Source organism: Canis lupus, chromosome 29 (genome assembly GCF_048164855.1).
Source record: "Canis lupus baileyi chromosome 29, mCanLup2.hap1, whole genome shotgun sequence".
Lineage (NCBI taxonomy): Eukaryota > Metazoa > Chordata > Mammalia > Carnivora > Canidae > Canis > Canis lupus.
Window position 1 is genome coordinate 5,227,503 of NC_132866.1, and position 17,802 is coordinate 5,245,304.

The 17,802-nt window shown below is 48.3% G+C and overlaps 1 protein-coding gene across 2 annotated transcripts in view; it reads right to left on the reverse strand.

Annotated features, from left to right (window-relative positions):
• Positions 1–17,802, reverse strand: part of DOCK1 (dedicator of cytokinesis 1) — a 493,838-nt gene that overhangs the window by 394,284 nt on the left and 81,752 nt on the right. Inside the window, exons 11-16 of one of the 2 annotated variants that reach the window (XM_072804887.1) lie at positions 16,352–16,424; positions 13,116–13,195; positions 8,558–8,683; positions 3,654–3,778; positions 2,545–2,643; positions 1,504–1,576 (exon numbers count right to left, since the gene is read on the reverse strand). In XM_072804887.1, the coding sequence (XP_072660988.1) occupies positions 1,504–1,576; positions 2,545–2,643; positions 3,654–3,778; positions 8,558–8,683; positions 13,116–13,195; positions 16,352–16,424 (576 nt within the window). Of the gene's footprint in view, positions 1–1,503; positions 1,577–2,544; positions 2,644–3,653; positions 3,779–8,557; positions 8,684–13,115; positions 13,259–16,351; positions 16,425–17,802 lie in introns of both variants that reach the window. The other variant, XM_072804886.1, reaches the window with a different exon arrangement.

Below are 17,802 nucleotides of genomic sequence, written 5' to 3' on the forward strand. Positions count from 1 at the left end.
TGAATGGTAGCTAATACATGAGATGCTCTAACCCCAAAGTTCTGGCCATCAAGGGGTGCCATGCACACCTAGTAGACCTCCATCTGCCACCGGGTGGGCTGGCTTTGGTCCTCAGGCAAGCATGCAGTGGCCAGGTACCACTTTCCATGCTGCCTAGCCCTGGAACCCCAACCCGTTGTTAGCTAGATCACTGCTATGCTTCAACAGTGGGACAGGAGTGAAAGTGGAATGATGCCCCTGGGCCATCTAGATCCCTTGGTTCAACCTCTTCAGTGGCCTCAGCCCACCCTTTGTGCACATCTTCGGGCTGATACACGTTCTCCACACCAGCCCTACAAACTGCATGAACATGCCTCCCCAACGCTTCTGAAGACCAGCAGGGTCCACCTGCCTCCTCACCAGACCCACAGAGGAGTCTACATTCACCCAGCATCAGGCCGTTGCACAGGTACTCGCTCTCCGGCACCCCTACCACTGCAGGTGCCACATCTGAGAAAAGGGCCCAGGTAGGCAGGCCCCTGGGCAGAAAGAGTACGAAGGATAGACACGTAACCACACTGCAGTGGCTTCTAAGGAGCCCCTGCCCTACACCGGGCATCGTGCCACAGGTTCAGCAGCCTCCATACTACTTGGTCAAGACCCTTAGGGACTCTTATCCTCCAGAGAGAGTATTGCGGACACAGAGAGCCAGGGCTGAGGATCCCCACCCAAGCAGCCCCAACCTCCATGGGGCTATCTGTGACAAATATGGGCCCCCAGACCACCCCTTCCCTCAAAGCTACAGCACACACAATGCAGCCAATCTTCTCCTTATTTCCCCAAATCTCAGCTCCCTCCCCAGTGGATACAGACCACCAAGGGCAAGGATATAGCTGCCTGTCATGATGTCTTAGCGTCTAGCACAGGGCTACGTCCTTATAGACAATAACAAGGGTGACAAGACAAACTCCAGTCACCAATAAAGAACTCTTTTGAAAGGGGAGGGATTCGAACCCCAGTCCCTTCCTCCCAGCTTCTCAGCATCACTCAGCACTATAGTAAGATCTCCTTTGAGAGAAGCGTGGCCTGAAGCCAGACATCAGGGGCTGCCCACCAAGACAAAATGGATCTCGAGGTTTTCCATTCCAACACAAAGGGCAGTAAGGGCCAATTTCTGAAACCTACTCGTGTCTCAGTGACTTTTCTGATGGACAGAACAGCGTTACAAGTCACACGGAAGAGAGGAAACAGAAAGGAAGAACAGGAAGCAGCAGCAGGAAAAATTCAAGAAGAAAATGAAGATCTCCTGTAATCAGTTCCATGAGAGTCAATAACATTTTCCGGAAACAGGTCAATGCAGGAATGAGCTAAAGGACTAAGACCGCACTGTGTTAGGATAACCGAGTTCTAGAACGATCCAGAACAACTGAGAACAATCCAGAGCAAGTGGCAAGAGCAGCCTGCTGAGCTTTCCCCCAGTTTTCCCTCGCAAATGACATGGGCCAAAATGAAGGGATTACTCACAATCCTGGGACGACCGATGGCGGAAGGTAAATCGAAGGTGACTGCGGTTGACGTCCTCAATGGGAATGGCCACCTGCACAGTTGAAAGAGGAAGTTTCAGCACGGGTACCCAGTACTCACGTTAATGGTTCGTTTACCTGGAGATGCTGTGCAACTGTACACCCTTCCTCCCTGCAGGGATGAAAACACGTAGGCCTAACCCCCTGTAGGACTTTCCCAAAGGCAGAAATGCTTTTGGAAAATTTAAATAAGACAATGTTGCAAGGGACGTCAAACCGACTCGGCAAGCCCACAGAAGTTTTCGTAGACGTTTCACATCCTCGCTCTTAAGAGCCTATTTTCACAAGTTGCCATTTTCAGGCTAGCCCTTGGCGGCGGTATCCATGGTCCCGCCGCAGCCGCGGGGACCTGCCCTCGGCAACAGGAACTAAGCTTTCCAGGTGTGACATTCAGTCAAAGAAGATACCCCCCGCCCCATGCTGCCGTTAAGCTAAGATGGCCCCAAATTCTCCTATCTCACATCTGTAGTCTAAGGCCAACCCCAAGATGGGTTCTCCAACATTCAAGCCCTTGCTGGCTCAGGGATTGGGGTGTGTGTGCCACAGTGGGCTGCCGGGGTGACATCCACCTGACGCACCAGGAGAGCAGAGTGCCACACCATGGCCCGGGACCTGTCTCCCCAGCAATGTCCTCCATATATTGTCACCTCTATTTTTTCCCATTTGGTGTAAAGACAGCATGCCACACATAAAACAGACCCAAGAAGAGAAAGATAATAGCTATCTTTAAAGGACTCTGTCATTTGTCTCCATGAAAGTCCTATTTTTATGTCCAAAAGGAGATGAGAGTAAATGTATTCCACGGAATGCCGGCATGGTTCCTTAGCAACCTTGAACGACTTTGTTGGGAGAGCTCCTCTGCCTGCCTAGGGTGCCCGCTGGCGAGCAGCCCCCGGTCGGGTGGGAGCTGGGGACTTCCTTGGGATACAAATGAGCATTTCATAATCAACCCTGTGGGATAAAATGACCATGTAAATGATACCTTAACGGTCTCAAACCAACGTGGCTGTTTTACTTGGTAGTAAATCACAGACTTGTACTCTGAAATCGCTTCGTCACCAGCACCCGGGAAAATCACATGCTTTAAAAGAAGGCATAAAGGGTTCGCATCAGACCTCATAGAGCTTGACACTGCATCCATCTCCCCACTTCCCGCCCCCAGTAGATGAGCTAAGCAGAGCACTACAGGAATGCCAATAAACCCCATCACAAATGGAATATGCTCCCAGCAATGGAAGGACGGATTCATCTGGAGAAAGCGCGGCCAGCGTACAATCTTGCTCGCAGACATTTAAGCATCTTGATGGTTATCAGTAGAGGGATGCTTCTGTCCATCCTTCGTGCCCTCACCCCGAACAGCTTTAACATTAAGAGCTGCGGGAAGAATGCCTGATCCACTCAGTAGGTCCAGAATAAAGAGCTACAGGCTAAGGAGGGGGTGGCGGGACTCCTTCCCATTCCACCAGCCACAAACACTGACCGCTCGACTCCAGCGGAAGCAATGCTGGTAAAGCCCAAGTGGTGAGGGCAGCACTGCGGGGCAAGGACTCTACACACGGGCCACCCATACAGCTGAGCCTAGGTGCACACATAGGGCACCACTCTCAGATTTGTGGGCTCAGGGGAGCCCAGCCTGTCACCCATGGTCCAGAGTGGTAGCTGCCAGGGATACCTGCTCTTGGCTTGGCCACCATCCCCGAGCACTGCCAGGCTGCTGTGGCCATGCAGGGGGAGGTCTTGGTAACCCCCACCACCCAGCAGAGCATGAGGTTAGATGCCCAGATTCAAACCCTAGTTCCACTTCCCACTAGCTCTCTGACCCTGTACAAGACTTCCCTGGGCCTCAGTTTCCCCATCTCACAGACAGCGATAATAATGACGTCTGAACTTCTTGTGTGACCATCAGACCTCTGAGCCCTGGGTCTATGCTGGCAAAGGAGGCCCTGTGACAGGGCCGGGAAACAGAGGGGGTTCTCAGAAACAGGATCGCGCAGCCCCAGCTATAGGCTTCCCTATCCTGCAGCAGAGTCAAGGACACACTTGGAAAATAAAGTTTCAACACCACAGATTAAGCTTTGCAACCATAAATACCTCCAGCCGTTTCCCGTCTTCATCGTAAACAGACACTGTAACCTCCACGTTCTTTGCTGTGGTTTTGCTTCCTTTATCGAAATCTCCTTGAACTAATGTTACGTAGATATCATTTCGAACATCACCTGGGGGAAAAAAAATTATACCTTTAAAACCAATCCATTATTCATAATGTAACGGGGAATTCTCCAACACTGTCTAAACTGGTACCTCTCCGAGCAGAGGATTACAAATACGGTACAGATGATTACAATATATTTTCTACGAAACAGTCGCAGCCTTTAAAGACATGACAAAAGCAGTTTTCAGCATTATAACCATTAAGAGTACGACAAGGAGGAAAAACTTCAAGGCCTTTAGTTATGTGCACGGTCTTCTCCCCAGTGGGTAGCCCACGCCCACGGGGACTTGAATGCTGTCGATGGATCTGCAGTGACCATCTCCTCTCCAGTGTCCACGGCCCATCGGGACTCACATCACTGTCTCACGGCGGACCATGGGCTGTGTTCTCGGAGTCTGAGTAGCCGAAGAACATCACAACATGAAATGGCATACCTAGGGTAACAACTGGCAATATTGGCTTCCTCTACATTTTTCTAAGGAGTTGAACAAAAAGCTGATTTGAGAATTAGAACCACAGGCAATGTTCCGAGGTGATGTCCGGGATCAGGGACTAGGAGTGAGTCAAGAGAGAAGCCTTCTGCATGGATCTCCTCTCCTCCTGGTGAGCAGCTGTCACAATCACAACAGACCCATTCCGTTCTGTTCTGTTCGGAGCAACAGACCCATGCATTTCAAAGTGAGACAGGCCATAAGTTGGGAGAAACCAAAACCAAAACAAAACCCATACACAACAAATAAACTCAAGACGCTCCTTCCTGCTGAGAGCATGTGAGGCCCCTGGTAATGGTCCGACTGGGAAAACTTAGCAAGCTTCATTAGCAGCATGATTTAGAGCAAGCATCACTACCCAGTGACTGCTCCTCTGCTGTCTGTCTGGTCACGTCCCACGTCTGACCCCCCCTGCTCTCCCACAGGGGATGTGAGAAACCGGTCCATCAAGAGCAGTGAAAGGTCCACGTGGGTCAAGAACAAGTCCCCTTGCTTTCTTGCTTTTTCTTTCCTTCATTCTTTCTTTCTTTCTTTTAACTGCTCTACTCTGGCTTTTAATGTATCCAACTATTAAATTAAGGTTTCATTTAAAAGTCATTATTGTAATAATCCCAGGGGGTTGCTACCACAGCCACAGTCGCTCCTGGGAGAGGAAGCACGGCTGCAGTCAGTAATACCGACCGTGCAAGAAGCTAAGAGTGATAGAGCCCAGGGCCGGGGCGGGAGGCACAGCTGCCAGGCCAGCACCTGCCACCAATCCCTGTGTGACCGCAGACAAGTCACTTAACCTCCCACGCCACCCACAGCTAAACAGCCTCATCGATAAGGCAGGGTAGTGTGTATGAGCCCTCAGCCTGCACATTCCGCCAAAGCACAAAAGCAATAATCAAAACAGGGCTGCAAGAGCGTCACAAAGGCCTCACGAGCCAGATGCCATCCCACGCTGGGGGCAGGGAGGTAGAGAACCCCATGGTCTTACTCTCCTACTGGCCTAGACATCCATACTCAGGGCCATCCCAGATGTAAGACCTTACTTGCAGTAGATAGACCCCACAGACGCACACTCACAAGAGTGCCCTCCGTGGATGCCTGCAGGGCTACAGGGTCCTCATTCTGGGGAGAGAAGAACTAGAAGCAGACATGGATGGACTCACACAAGCCTCCAGCCTCCTTCAGCTCAGAGGAAAACTCTGCTTCCCCACCAGGATCCTTCAGAAAAACTGCAGGATTTCCAGCAGCTCACAGAAAGGTAGAAAAGCCGCTGGCACAGGTGACACAGCGGGCTCTCCCACTGCGCAAAAGAGGTGCACGTCTCTGGAAAAAGCATCTCCATAAGATGAGACAAGATGGAACAATGCACAGTTCTACCAAACTGAAGGCCATGAGATCTGAGTGAAAACACCCCAGGCTGTCTCATCTCCATCCCCACCCCCACCCCAGAGGGTGTAAAGCGGCGCCCACAGCCTGTTAGTGATCCCCCGGCCAGAGAGAACAAGGTGACTCAACTATAGCTGGAATCCCATGCTACAGGAACCCTGACCCCCAACTTTAGCACACAGAACCTGCGGGAACAACGGTCAGCTGTATGGCTTCCCCGGGAATCCATTAGGAGGTTATTTTAGAGGTCTAGCCTTACCTTTTAAGTTGACCAATTAAAGAAGGAAACACGACCAGTACAAGCTAGATTTCTGGGTCTCCCTTTGAACATGAGGCCATCCTAAGGCTACCCAAGATGAATGCACAATGTCATCCTAATCTATAAATTTCATCTCAAGCTCACGTGCAAGCAATATACCCACGAAGAGCTCCAAATTAGTTTGCTGCACACAGACTTGACTCCTGCCCATAGAAGACATCCCAAGGTTGTGCAGCGCGCTGGAGATCATGCTTTCTTCCCCTACGGGTGAGCCACTATGACCCAGCCTAACCAATCTGCGATGTCTTTCCCATTAATTCACCAGTGAGAATATACAGTGACCCACAACAGCCCTGAAAGATAGAGGTAGCAGAAAGAACATTCCCCACCTGCCCTAAAATAAACAAAGCAGTAATTCTGACAACACACACAATGAGCAGATACCTCTTCCTGCGAGTGTACCGTGGAGCCCGATAAAGGGACGCCACGGGGAATCTCACCCACGCCAAGGGGAGGGTGGTTTGGCCCCATTTCTACTGCTCATTAGCTGTGTAACTTCAGGTTGTGGCTTAATTTTGATCACAATTAGTTCAACACCAATGTGTGGGCTTCCGAGATCCTCAGATGGATCAAGCCACATTATTAATGTGAGCATTATCTGCAAACCAGAAAGTATCCCACAGATATAAAGGATAAATATTAACGTGCTTGCCCAAGATCTCGTGAGGATCAAATCAGATTATTAATAAGAACGTTATTTGGAAACTGAAAAGTATTATGTAAACATGAGATTAATCGTAACATGGAATTCCATTATTGGTTTAATAAGCTTAAAATCCATTATCAGGCCGGAGCGATACTAAGTAATATGAACCGTGCAGGTACCAGGTGTAAACATTCACTTTCTGCCCTTCCTTCCTTGTTTTGAGCAGATGTCTATCCAAACATTTGTCAGGTGTCCACATCTCCCTCATACCACCCTTGCACTAGGAGGGAAGAGCTGACGTCTAGGTGGCTAATGTGCAACGTTGCACCACCCAGCCCTTCACTGTCCGGGGGCCGCAGGGCAGCGGACTGAGCAGGTCGGTCTGGACGATGCTCAGGCTCCTTGCTGGGAAACACTGGGTCAAAAGCAAGCCATCTTCTTCAGGACACTGACGTCTGGGAAGAAGACGGGAGACATCAAAGGGCCTTACCTAGGGGATGAAGTCAATATGCACAGGAGACAACCCAGCAGAGGTCACTGTGCAAAAACAGAGCAGGTTCCCCGGGGAACTCAGAAGCTTGCTGTCTCTGCCGCTCGGGTGCCTGAGCTGATGGGTATCCTCAGGGTTCGGCCATTTGGCCATTCGAGCGAGTGGGGCTTGCATTCTCCATCACTTTACCCCCTACAGCATCCCAGCTCTAACCCGCCCCACAGGTAGAGATTATCACCACTCATTCTTCAGAGCAGCAGACCACAGCCAAGCGAGGTCACAGAGGAGCTGTGGCGCAACTCCAAACACAGGACAGATTCGGGGTCCCATGTTCTCACTTCTAGGGCTGAAGGCTGGGCTTCCAGGCTGGGGACCACTGTGGTGAAGAGACAACCCACCCTAAGGGCCATTTTTTTTAAGCCTGGAACATAGTAGGGTCCATTTACCTAAATCATGCCCCCTTAACTTTGAACACATTCTGGATGATTCCAGAGCTGTTAATGGATCTTCATTGTGAACCTATGTTACCATCATAAAAGAGCTGCCTTCATCCTAGAGGGAACCAACCATGACTGAGCCGTTGATCAGAACCAAAAGTGAATCCCACATGGCCCTTGAAACAGCCCCACGCTCCACAGCCCTTAATCACATTATGCCCCACGCTCCACAGCCCTTAATCACATTATACGTATTACCCCACGCAGCAAACACAGTCCGTGTGGCCAGGGTTGGTGGAATGTCTAAGTCCCGTTCTTCCTTTCCACCACATGATGTGGGGCAGAGACAAAGTGCAAGGCTTCTAGATTAAGGGTGACAATGGAATACAGGAGGGGCACCTGGGGGGCTCAGTTAAGCATCTGCCTTCGGCTCAGGTCATGATCCTGAGGTCCTGGGATCCAGCCCCAAGTCAAGCTCCCTGCTCAGCGGGGAGCCTGCTTCTCCCTCTCCCTCTGCCTGATGCTCCCCCTGCCTATGCTCTCTTTTTCTGTCAAATAAATAAATAAAATATTTTTTAAAAAATAGAACATGTGACAGTAAAGGGTTTGCTTACAATGAAGAGGACGTTGTTCACTCAAGCCGTTGTTCACTCAAGCCGGGGTGGAAACCCATCTCAAGCCCTTAGGGCTGGGTTTCTGGAAATGCTTGTTTCACCGGCTTGTCCTTATTACCATGCTGCCAGAAGCCACTCCCACCAGCAGGTTATTACAACCAAGAGAAGCCACCTCCCCGCAGCCTGAACCTAGGTGGTCAGCTCTCACTCTGGCCACAGCTCCTGCCTACACGGATGATCCGTAACCACGCTGGGGTTTACACACCACCTACCACAAGCTCCACCCTCTGCTGGCCAGAGTTCCTACAGGCTACTGTCCCCGCACTGCTCATGGTGGCCGGCGAGCCAAATGCCCCAAACGCTGGCCACATCCACACCACACTCGGAAGTGTGGACGGACAATTCTTACCAGGCATGATTATCTCCGGAAACCCCGTTTTCCGAGCCACCGCTGTGGTCCTGTCCACTAAATGAGGAAATTCTTTTCTAATCTGATGGATATCTCCAGGAAGTAATTTCAGGGTTACCCACAAACCTAGGAAAACAATGGATACATGAGTCATGTTTTAGCTTCATTTCTGAAAGATAATTTCAGGAAACCAACCTCAACGAAGGAGCAACTGTTAATTGACAAACCAACAACTTAAGAGAAAATGTGGGTGTGTGAGAAAGAGAGAGGCCCAGAAAAGTACCTGGCACAGGTGAGTCACCTGTGTCTGACTAGCTGGGATACAAACCCTGCCCCGGAGGTGCCTAATGCCCAGGTGAATGCACATTAGCAGAGCTGTGCAGAACCAATGACTCCTCTGATAGGCATTTAAGATAAATCAGGAAGAAGCATTTTTCTAGGAGTGATTGAGAAAGCTATCCTTTTCCATTCTTCCCAGAAGGATGACCACACCAGAGGGCTCGGGAGGTAAATTCACAGCTCCTCTGACCCAGGAAGCTTCTCAAGTGGGCAGCACAGCGCCAGGCCAGTCCGCACAGCCAGGGCAGCCTGGTCCCTATGTTTCACGACGTCACAGCAAAGGAGAAATAAATGCTCTGGCCATCACTTGGCTCTTGCCTCCAAAGGGGGAGAAAGCGAAGACCCTGAAACCCTCTGAGCAAGACGGAAGGGCTTCCATGGACAAAACATGGGAAACTTTCTAGCACCTGAGAGCTGAGCGTGTGTACCATCCTCTCGCTCCACAAAGCTGATGGACAGTTGCATTTTGTGTAAAATACTCTTGGGCAGCAAGCAAACAGGAAATAAAAATAAAAGACACTTTGTAATGAAACCAAAGGCGGGAGATAAATGAGTTGCCTGGCACTCGTGGCCACTCTGAAAACAGGACCTTTCTCCCAGGGAAGGGAAGTTGTCACTGTCAGCTGACACGTCCGGGTCTCTGTCCCTGGGACCCTGGGGGCCTGGCTGGCTTGCTCCCTGGTCACTCAGCCCTGCAGGACCCCAAGTGCCCATCAGAATATAAAAATATTTGCTCTAACACTACTAGTGTGTGTCTGTCCAGCCATTCCTCCCCCAGGACACAGGGACCATTCACCACTGCTTAGCTCAGCCTTCAGTAGAAGGCAGATGGGTAAACCACAGACATTGTCCACAAACGTGCACTCCCAGCAGAACTGGGACACCCCCGACGCTCCCACACGGAGGGCCACCCACGTGGCTCCTGCCCAGAGCCACCCTGCTTGATGAAACCCCACACCTCACACCTTTTTCCTCGAGCTTCCCATCTCCTCTCAGCTGGCCTAGAAACATCTGTCCTCTGCAAAGAAAATGTTAATAAACAGAGACAGATGTATTATCTAAGGTAGATTGTTTTATGCATAGTACTTTCCTTTTTCTTTACTTTGATATTTTTTTCCTTTCTCTTTCTTTTCAAGATATAAAACTCCAAATCATGAGAGGGAGAGTCTGAAGAAGGAGGAGAGAAGCATAACCAGTAACAAGAGGTCCCTAAAGAGATGTCAGCAGGTGACACCCAACCGGGGGCATGTGTATCATTGCTCAGAATGCGCACTGCACAAAGCCCTGGCAAAGAAAGGCAAGTGAGAGCCAAACCCAGCTCACACTCTGCTCACCGAGCCGTGTGCCCAGGCCCTGCCTGCATGTCCTCACTCACCCAGAGGATGGGCACCCTTTCTCTAAGTAACACAAAGGCACCACAGGCTGGTGTTGCTCTGGACCTGCAGGCAAGGTCCCTTGAAGGGCCAGGCACCTAACCCATGGCTGTGGCCTCCAGTAGAGCAGACCAAGTAAGAGAGACGCCTGCAGAAGTGCAAGGGGAGATTATCACTGCAGGTGACACAAACAGACGTGGTCCCTCCTGGGGATACCCAGGCACCGCTGATGGGCTCTCAATTCTCACTCAGGTCCCCAAAACCTGCCAAAGGAATGACTGTCCCCAGAAGGAATGTGACTCCAAGACATTTTTCAAGGACCTGCAAGACGTGGTGATCATGTACAGAGGTCAGAGGCAGAAAAACGTTTAACACCATTCTAAAACCCTGCCGCCTTCCCAACACCTTTCCTTTCTCACAAATACCAGCTCACTCAACGATCTTAGTTCATAAACAAGTAACTTAATGACACAATTCAATTTGTTAGAAAGCGATTTAAACACGGAGATTAAGCTTTCCTGATTACACCGGGTTTAAAACACTTTCCTCAAAAGAGAAAATGAGGCCCATTTCCAAAGAAAAAGGGTATTTTAGGTTGACTTTTGCTTAACCAGAGTAGCTAAAAACAAAAGAGATTAGCACACATTCTATCTCAAACAATAGAGAACAGATGTCCGGGGGTGTCTGGGGCTTCACTGTCCGCATACAACACCCAGCACCTCTGGGTTCAGGGTGCAGAATAATTTGGGCTAAATACAAAAAATGTCAACTGGGACAAGTAAACATGTGGACATTAAACCCCAAACAGGCCAGCGCCTAGAGAGGAGCTCAGAACAGATGAGCACAGGAAACACCCTGGTCCGGAGTGAAGACTTCCCAGGCTTCCACGTCCCTCCCACCAGCCCGTACTCTTCACCATGGCTTGACAGGCAAGCAGACATCACCGGGGTGAGCCTGGGTCACCACCTGGGGAAACACAGAGCTCCACTGGGCCAACCCACAGGCCTTGCAGGCAACTGATGCAATGAGGCCCAGAGAAATGTTCACTTCAGAAATGCTCCTTCGGGGAGGAAAAAAAAAAAAACCCAGCTAGTGACATTGCTTGGGGGCACCGCAGTTCAGGAAGGCACCTGTGGTCCCCTTGAGAAAAGATGCTCTAGTCTCTCAGTTCTCACTGTGACCTAAAACACCCCATCCGTCTCCTGGAGACCAAGGACCTGGGCCCCCTGGTATGAGTCCCATGGCCTCTGGTGACACACATTTGCGCCCCAACACCAGGGAGCCTGACAGAGGCAGGCTGTGGGTCCTCCTGCTGGCCTGACACCAATCTCCACTTCTCCTGTGTGACTCCGTGATAGAAGTTTATCAAAATCCAATGGCTCTGCCAGAGAGACTCCATCCAACAGGAGCCTGGGGTCTGGGGACTGGCACTCCCAGTCTAAGAGTGGCTCCAATCAAAACAGCTTTAATTGGATCTCCCTGTGGTTTTCAATTAAGTGTAAATCAGAGAGCTGGTAATTGATGAGAAGGTGGGTCCTGGGTCAGCTTAAACTGCTCTGTCTACAGAGGCCACGGTTCATTAACGCTTTGGGTCGGGGTTTTTGTTTTGTTGTTGTTTGCCAGGGACAGAGCTGGCTAGTTCACAACGCAGAACACCAAAAGCTACTCACTCCTCCCGAACATTCTTCAAACTCAATTCACACTGCCCTTTATAACAATGGAAAATGAGTCAAGAGAATTGTGTCTTAAAAGGATAGTGACATAAGGTAACTAGACAATGAGAGAAGTCGCTCCACTTAAGCTCTACCGACTTTATGATAAGTCGCCATCTAATCAGGGGCTGAAAAGTGGGTTCTCCCACTGGCGCAAAAAACAGCCTTAGGTGGGAGACGTTGTGAAGGTGACTTCCCCTCGAGCTGGAGGCCTCCGTAAGCAGCTGTGTTCTGGCAGCGGTCCTGGCCAGCCCGAGTGCCAACTGTCACCAGCCTGGGGTGACTGATTCATTGCCTCTGCCAACAGAAGGTCAGCTGCTGGGAAACCTGTCAGCGGGGGATTAAAAATGAGGAGTGCAAGACGTGGAGTCAGGAGGAGAAATCCCTTCCATTACAAAACTGAAGAGAGATCCATCTGCAAAACGAAGCCACTTCCTCAAAGAGAGGAAGGGGAGCCCCAGCAAACCGTGCCAGCATTGAGTGTGCGACACGGACAAGGAAGAGAGTAAGGAACACAGGGAGCCAGGCTGTGCCGAATGTCTCCGCAATTCTCTGAGCAGCAAAAGTGAAGTAACAGCCAGTGGACAGTGACCGTATTCTCTTGTAAAGTCCTTCAAGTGCTTTCAAAAATGGCTAGGAGAAGAAGGGAGGGCTGCAGAAGACTCAGGAAAGCAAACAAATGAGTTGCTTCTAGTCTCAACACTGGGCTCTTTGCAAACATTTCATTGTGTCCCACACAGCCTCCCCTACTCATCCAGGGGCTTGGGGCTCAGCAATGCTGACAAGGGAGATCAACAAGAAACCCTTTATATACTGTACATACACCGTACATGTAGATTGTGATCCAACACTGCCAGCATCACCATCACCATCAGCAGCATCACCATCTCCACCATCATCATACTCATTCTCGTCATCACCATCAGCATCATCACCATCCTCATCACCAACATCACCACCACTACCACCACCATCATCATCAGTAGCATCACCATCATCACCATTATCATCACCATCAACATCATCACCACCACCATTATCATCATCATCAAACTAAAATGCAAACCATACAGCATTGTCTCAAGTTCATGTAATAACTGAACATGTGTAGAAATAAAACAAAAGAATACATACCCTGGCCCTTGTGGTTGACTTCTTTGGCAGCAATGACTTTGTTTATAACAGTCTGAAGGAAGTCATTCTCCCCTGCCACCCTGGGTGAAAAACGGGATGACATGTTCAGCGGCTTGTGTCGAATGGCGTCGTCCAACGCGAGCCTGGAGGGCACGGGACGACCAAGACCACAGGAGACAAAGGGGCACAGAGACCCAGAGGTCACGGTAACAAGGGAACACAAGAGATCATCGTCACCGAATGCGAGAGAGTCATCATGAGTCAACGCACGACAAAGGACAGGATAGATGACAAGAGAGACAGGGAAGAGCATTGATCAGGAAAATGCTGAACCACACAAGAGAAGTAAAGCAAACGAGGTTGACCCAATCCCCAGGAAATAAACATGCACCAAGCCTCCACTCCATTTCTATCAGATAATAAAAAAAGGACACTTATCTGAAAACAATGTGTTTGGACAGCATTTAATCACAAGGAATGTTTATGTCCATTTCTTCAATTTTAATAATTCCTGACCATAGCATAGGTCAAGAGGCAGGTGGTGTGAAGGGAAAAGCAAAATCAAGACCAAAAAGGGATCCCTAGAACCTAACTGCTTGGGGAACTTGGGTGGTGACCACTCTACTCCATCAGATTATATATTCAGTGTAGCCTCAGATAATTAAGTACGAGAAGAATGGCAAAGTCTTTGGAGAACATACTACTATGTCTGAGAAGTGAGACTGTGACAACACAATTATGAATGTAAATCATCAATATTTGAGGGTCCCATGGATCATGAGTTTTTTTCATAAAAGCTATACTAAGACCAAGAGTACAAACAGGCAACATGTGCAAAGAGAAATACCACATAGCAAAACAAAGCACAATATGCAATAAGCGAGAAAATGTACGTCATGTACATAATGTTTAAAATCATTTCCAGAACCAAGGCCAAGTATTATTCATCACTTGAGCCCACATTACTCAAGAGAGCTGAGGACTACTTTAATTTACTTCACCAAGTTAAAAAAGACAGAAAGAAAAAGATGTACACTGTGTTAGCTTCCCTAAAACTTATCCTGCGATATAATAAATCAGTTTTAATGGAGCAAAAAACGGTTTCATTAGCATGGCATTTCCCAAAGAACTGCTTTCATTGCTTATTTTGCTATTAAAATCATGCTGCTCTTTTGTTACAAACACTCGAAATATTAATCTGAGTATTAGCCTTCTTTTAATGGAGCAAGGAATCACAAATTATAATAAGAGTCAAACACGTAATAATATTTTTTAAAACGGGTGTTTTGCGATAAGACAGAAAAAGATGGTGACAATATGCTATCTCAGGCAGCTCCTAACACAACCCAGTGAAATTTAGACTAGTGAATCTAAAACTAATAACTCCCCTAACTTTTCAAAACAATAACCCACAGGTTTGTTTTGTTTTGTTTTTTCTCCTTGACTTTTCCCAGAAGATACTAACAGGCAACAGGTAATTTCAAGTCAGTAGTACATTAGGGCATCAAAGAAACTCTGAGGTCTAATATATAAAACAGCATTCAAAACAGCACTGGGCTACATTATTTCTCACGGGCAAAAGAAGCAACTTAGTATTATCATTTTATAAGGGTATATTTTATTCATTACCTCAATATCTACCCATGTTCAAAGATGATGTTTCCCTTGTTTACTGAGGAAACTTCCAGATTCTGCAGAACTGTGCTTCCTTTGTAACTATCTTCACCAGGTGTGATTCCGAGACAGCACTAACCAACGGGACGTTCTGCATTGGTGGGAATGTTCTAGATCCTCACTGACCTCACTGACCTGAGGTACTGAACACACTTTAAATGCGATCGAAGAACTAAGTATTTAATTTTATTTAATCTTCCCTAATTTAAATAGCCACGTGTAGCTCATGGTTACCACATTGGACAGAGGCTACCATATTGGACAGAAGAGCAACCCTACCAAAATGAAGCCACAGAAGACCTGTTAGCCTCCGGTTTTGTGTGGTGAGATACCCATTTCAAGCTGGTTAATGCAGGGTTTTCTGTTATTCTCACACACGGGGAGGATTAGAAAAATTTCCACTGAGCCACGCTTTAGGATGCTATCTGACTAGATCACCCGCCTGCAAAGAAAACCACTCTGATCACTCTGACCCCATCCTGACCAAGTGGCTCTCAAGCCTGGGGCTGAGTGAGGAGATCCCCCATGCAAGAATGGGTGATGCAAAGGGAAGCCAAGCTCACAGCTCCTGCCCACCGTGCCCCAGAGACTCCTTCAGCCACCTCCTGAGTAACCCCAGCCTCCAAACCTCCACGACTGACACCTGAAGACAATGTAAAATTCCTAAAATAAAATTCGTTTCAAGCCTGGAACCACTTAAGTAAAAACAGAAATGAGAAGAGGCAGAAGGCAGAGCACTGTGACAGGTCATTCTAACACACCTTATGGTCTTCTCCTCTAAGATTTCACACCCCCAGGAGGAAACTATCTCTTCTGATTACCTAAACCACTCCAACCCCTTTCTGTCTCTCCACGGCTGCCTGAGATGGAGAAGTGCCTGGTGAAGTGGCCAGAGATGTTATGTAGGTACTCTCTCGCTTTAATCCCCAAGGAAGTAACGCCAATTCTTCCGACCTTTTCCACGGGATCTGCTTTCCAATCAGAGGATCAATTTGACAAATCTTCTCCAAATGTTTTCCAAGCTTCCCACACCTCTCCATACACCTGGCTTCAGAACTACATAAACCCGAAGAATGGGGAGCACAGACCCAGTCCACTCTGAGCAACCAGAGGCAGAAAGTCAGCAGCATGATTATTTGCTTCAAGCCTTACTTCTCGCTTTACAAAAGAAGGCCTCATTATTTTGTTTGGTTTTCTATTTTAAAAAGAGCAACCTCCCGTGATGAATTTCAAAGTGCTGTATTTTGAATATGTGAATAGCTACTAGAATAAATCAATTATGCAAAGAAATATGCATGCTCAGAGTGGAATGGTACTTCTGCGTGTCCTATATGATAAGGTGATTCCCCTGAATCACATGGAAAATCTTCTACGTCTAAGACCATAAAGCAACTTTAACCTCAGATTCATGCGGCTACAAAAATGCAGTGACTACACAGATTTGTCATTATTATAAAAGAACCAAACTCTGTGCTGAATTCATAAACTTAATTTTGTAGAGAATTATTACACACGTTTTCCATAGTCTATCTAGTTAAGTGCTCTGATTGCTCCATACTTACGGCTGAAAGGGGATGAAATGCTGCTTATCCTCATCGTCTACTTTTCCATTTATTATATCCGTTACATCCATCACTAGGGACAAGAAAAAAACAGACATTGTTTAAGTGCTATAATCAGAGAAAACAAACAAACAGAGGAACACCAGATTGTCTTCTAACAAAACAACAGCATAAACTGCACGGTGGCATTTTTTTTTTAATATCCAAGTTTAAAGCATTTTCATGTTCAAAAGAAAAATGAAATTATCTGAAAATGCTGGCCCAAATTGGAGTGGGGTTCAAATGGTAGAGTTCTACTTCATAAATCCCTTTGCCTGGGGGCACCTGCATGGCTGAGTCAGTTAAGTGTCTGCCTTCAGCTCAGGTCGTGATGCCAAGATCCCAGAGTCCTGGGATCGAGCCCCAGGTCGGGCTGCCACCTCAGTGGGGAATCTGCTTCTCCCTCTCCGTCTGCCCCTCCCCTCTGCTCGCTCTCCCTCTCTCGCTCTCTCTCTCAAAATCTTTTTTAATTTTTTTTTTAAAGTAAATTCTTTTGCTTAGGATGCCACGGACAGTTTAGACCTGCACTCCCCAATAGAACATCGTTTGATGATGTAATGTTCTGGAACCACAAGCACCTGGACCGTGGTGGTGGAACTGAATTTTTCCTTTGATTGCATTCATTTACATAATAGCCACATGTGGCCAGGGCCGACTGCACTGGTTGGCACTGTTCGGCACTGCTCTGGGTCATCTGTAAGTTCCTGCCACATTCCTCCAAGTGACATCACAATAATCAAGTCGCTGCCGCCACCTACCTGCCCCGTGCCGGTATCTGGAGACAAACACTCTCTCAAGGGATACCAGACAGCTAATCCTCACAATCACCTTCTGCACAACTGAGGAAATTCAGGCTCAAGGACACAATCGAATGACCTTGCCCCAAGTCAGCCAGAAAGTCTCTGATGCTCAAGCTTTGACCAACACAGTCAGAAACCCCAAGAACAGCCCTGGACACTTACTCGGTCTCTGCTCAATTGCCACCCTTAACCCAAGAGAGGTGAGCAACGTGCCTGATTCTCTCTTCCTCGATGACTATGGTCATATACTAAAAATGTGGGCAATTTCCATTTCTACCACCTGCCCCCACAAAAGGGGGAGGGCTCCGTAGGACCAGGATAAGCAATGCCACCTCCTGGTTGGTTGCAGAGATCCCACGCAGCCTCCTGAGTGTGTCCTGAGGGAGTATGCCCCCAACACACACTCTGCGGAACCAGCGCTCCCCACAGAGCAAAGAGCCCATGCATGTGTTTAGACATGCAGGTCAAAGAATCACAAGTGAACCTGAACATGAGGTTGTGGGTGCTCTGAAACGCATGGCCTGGACTGCAGTCTCCACCTACTAGAGGATGCTTCCAGCTTTAAGTATCCTTAGGGGCACCTGATGAGCACGAGACGTGCCTATTAAGGTG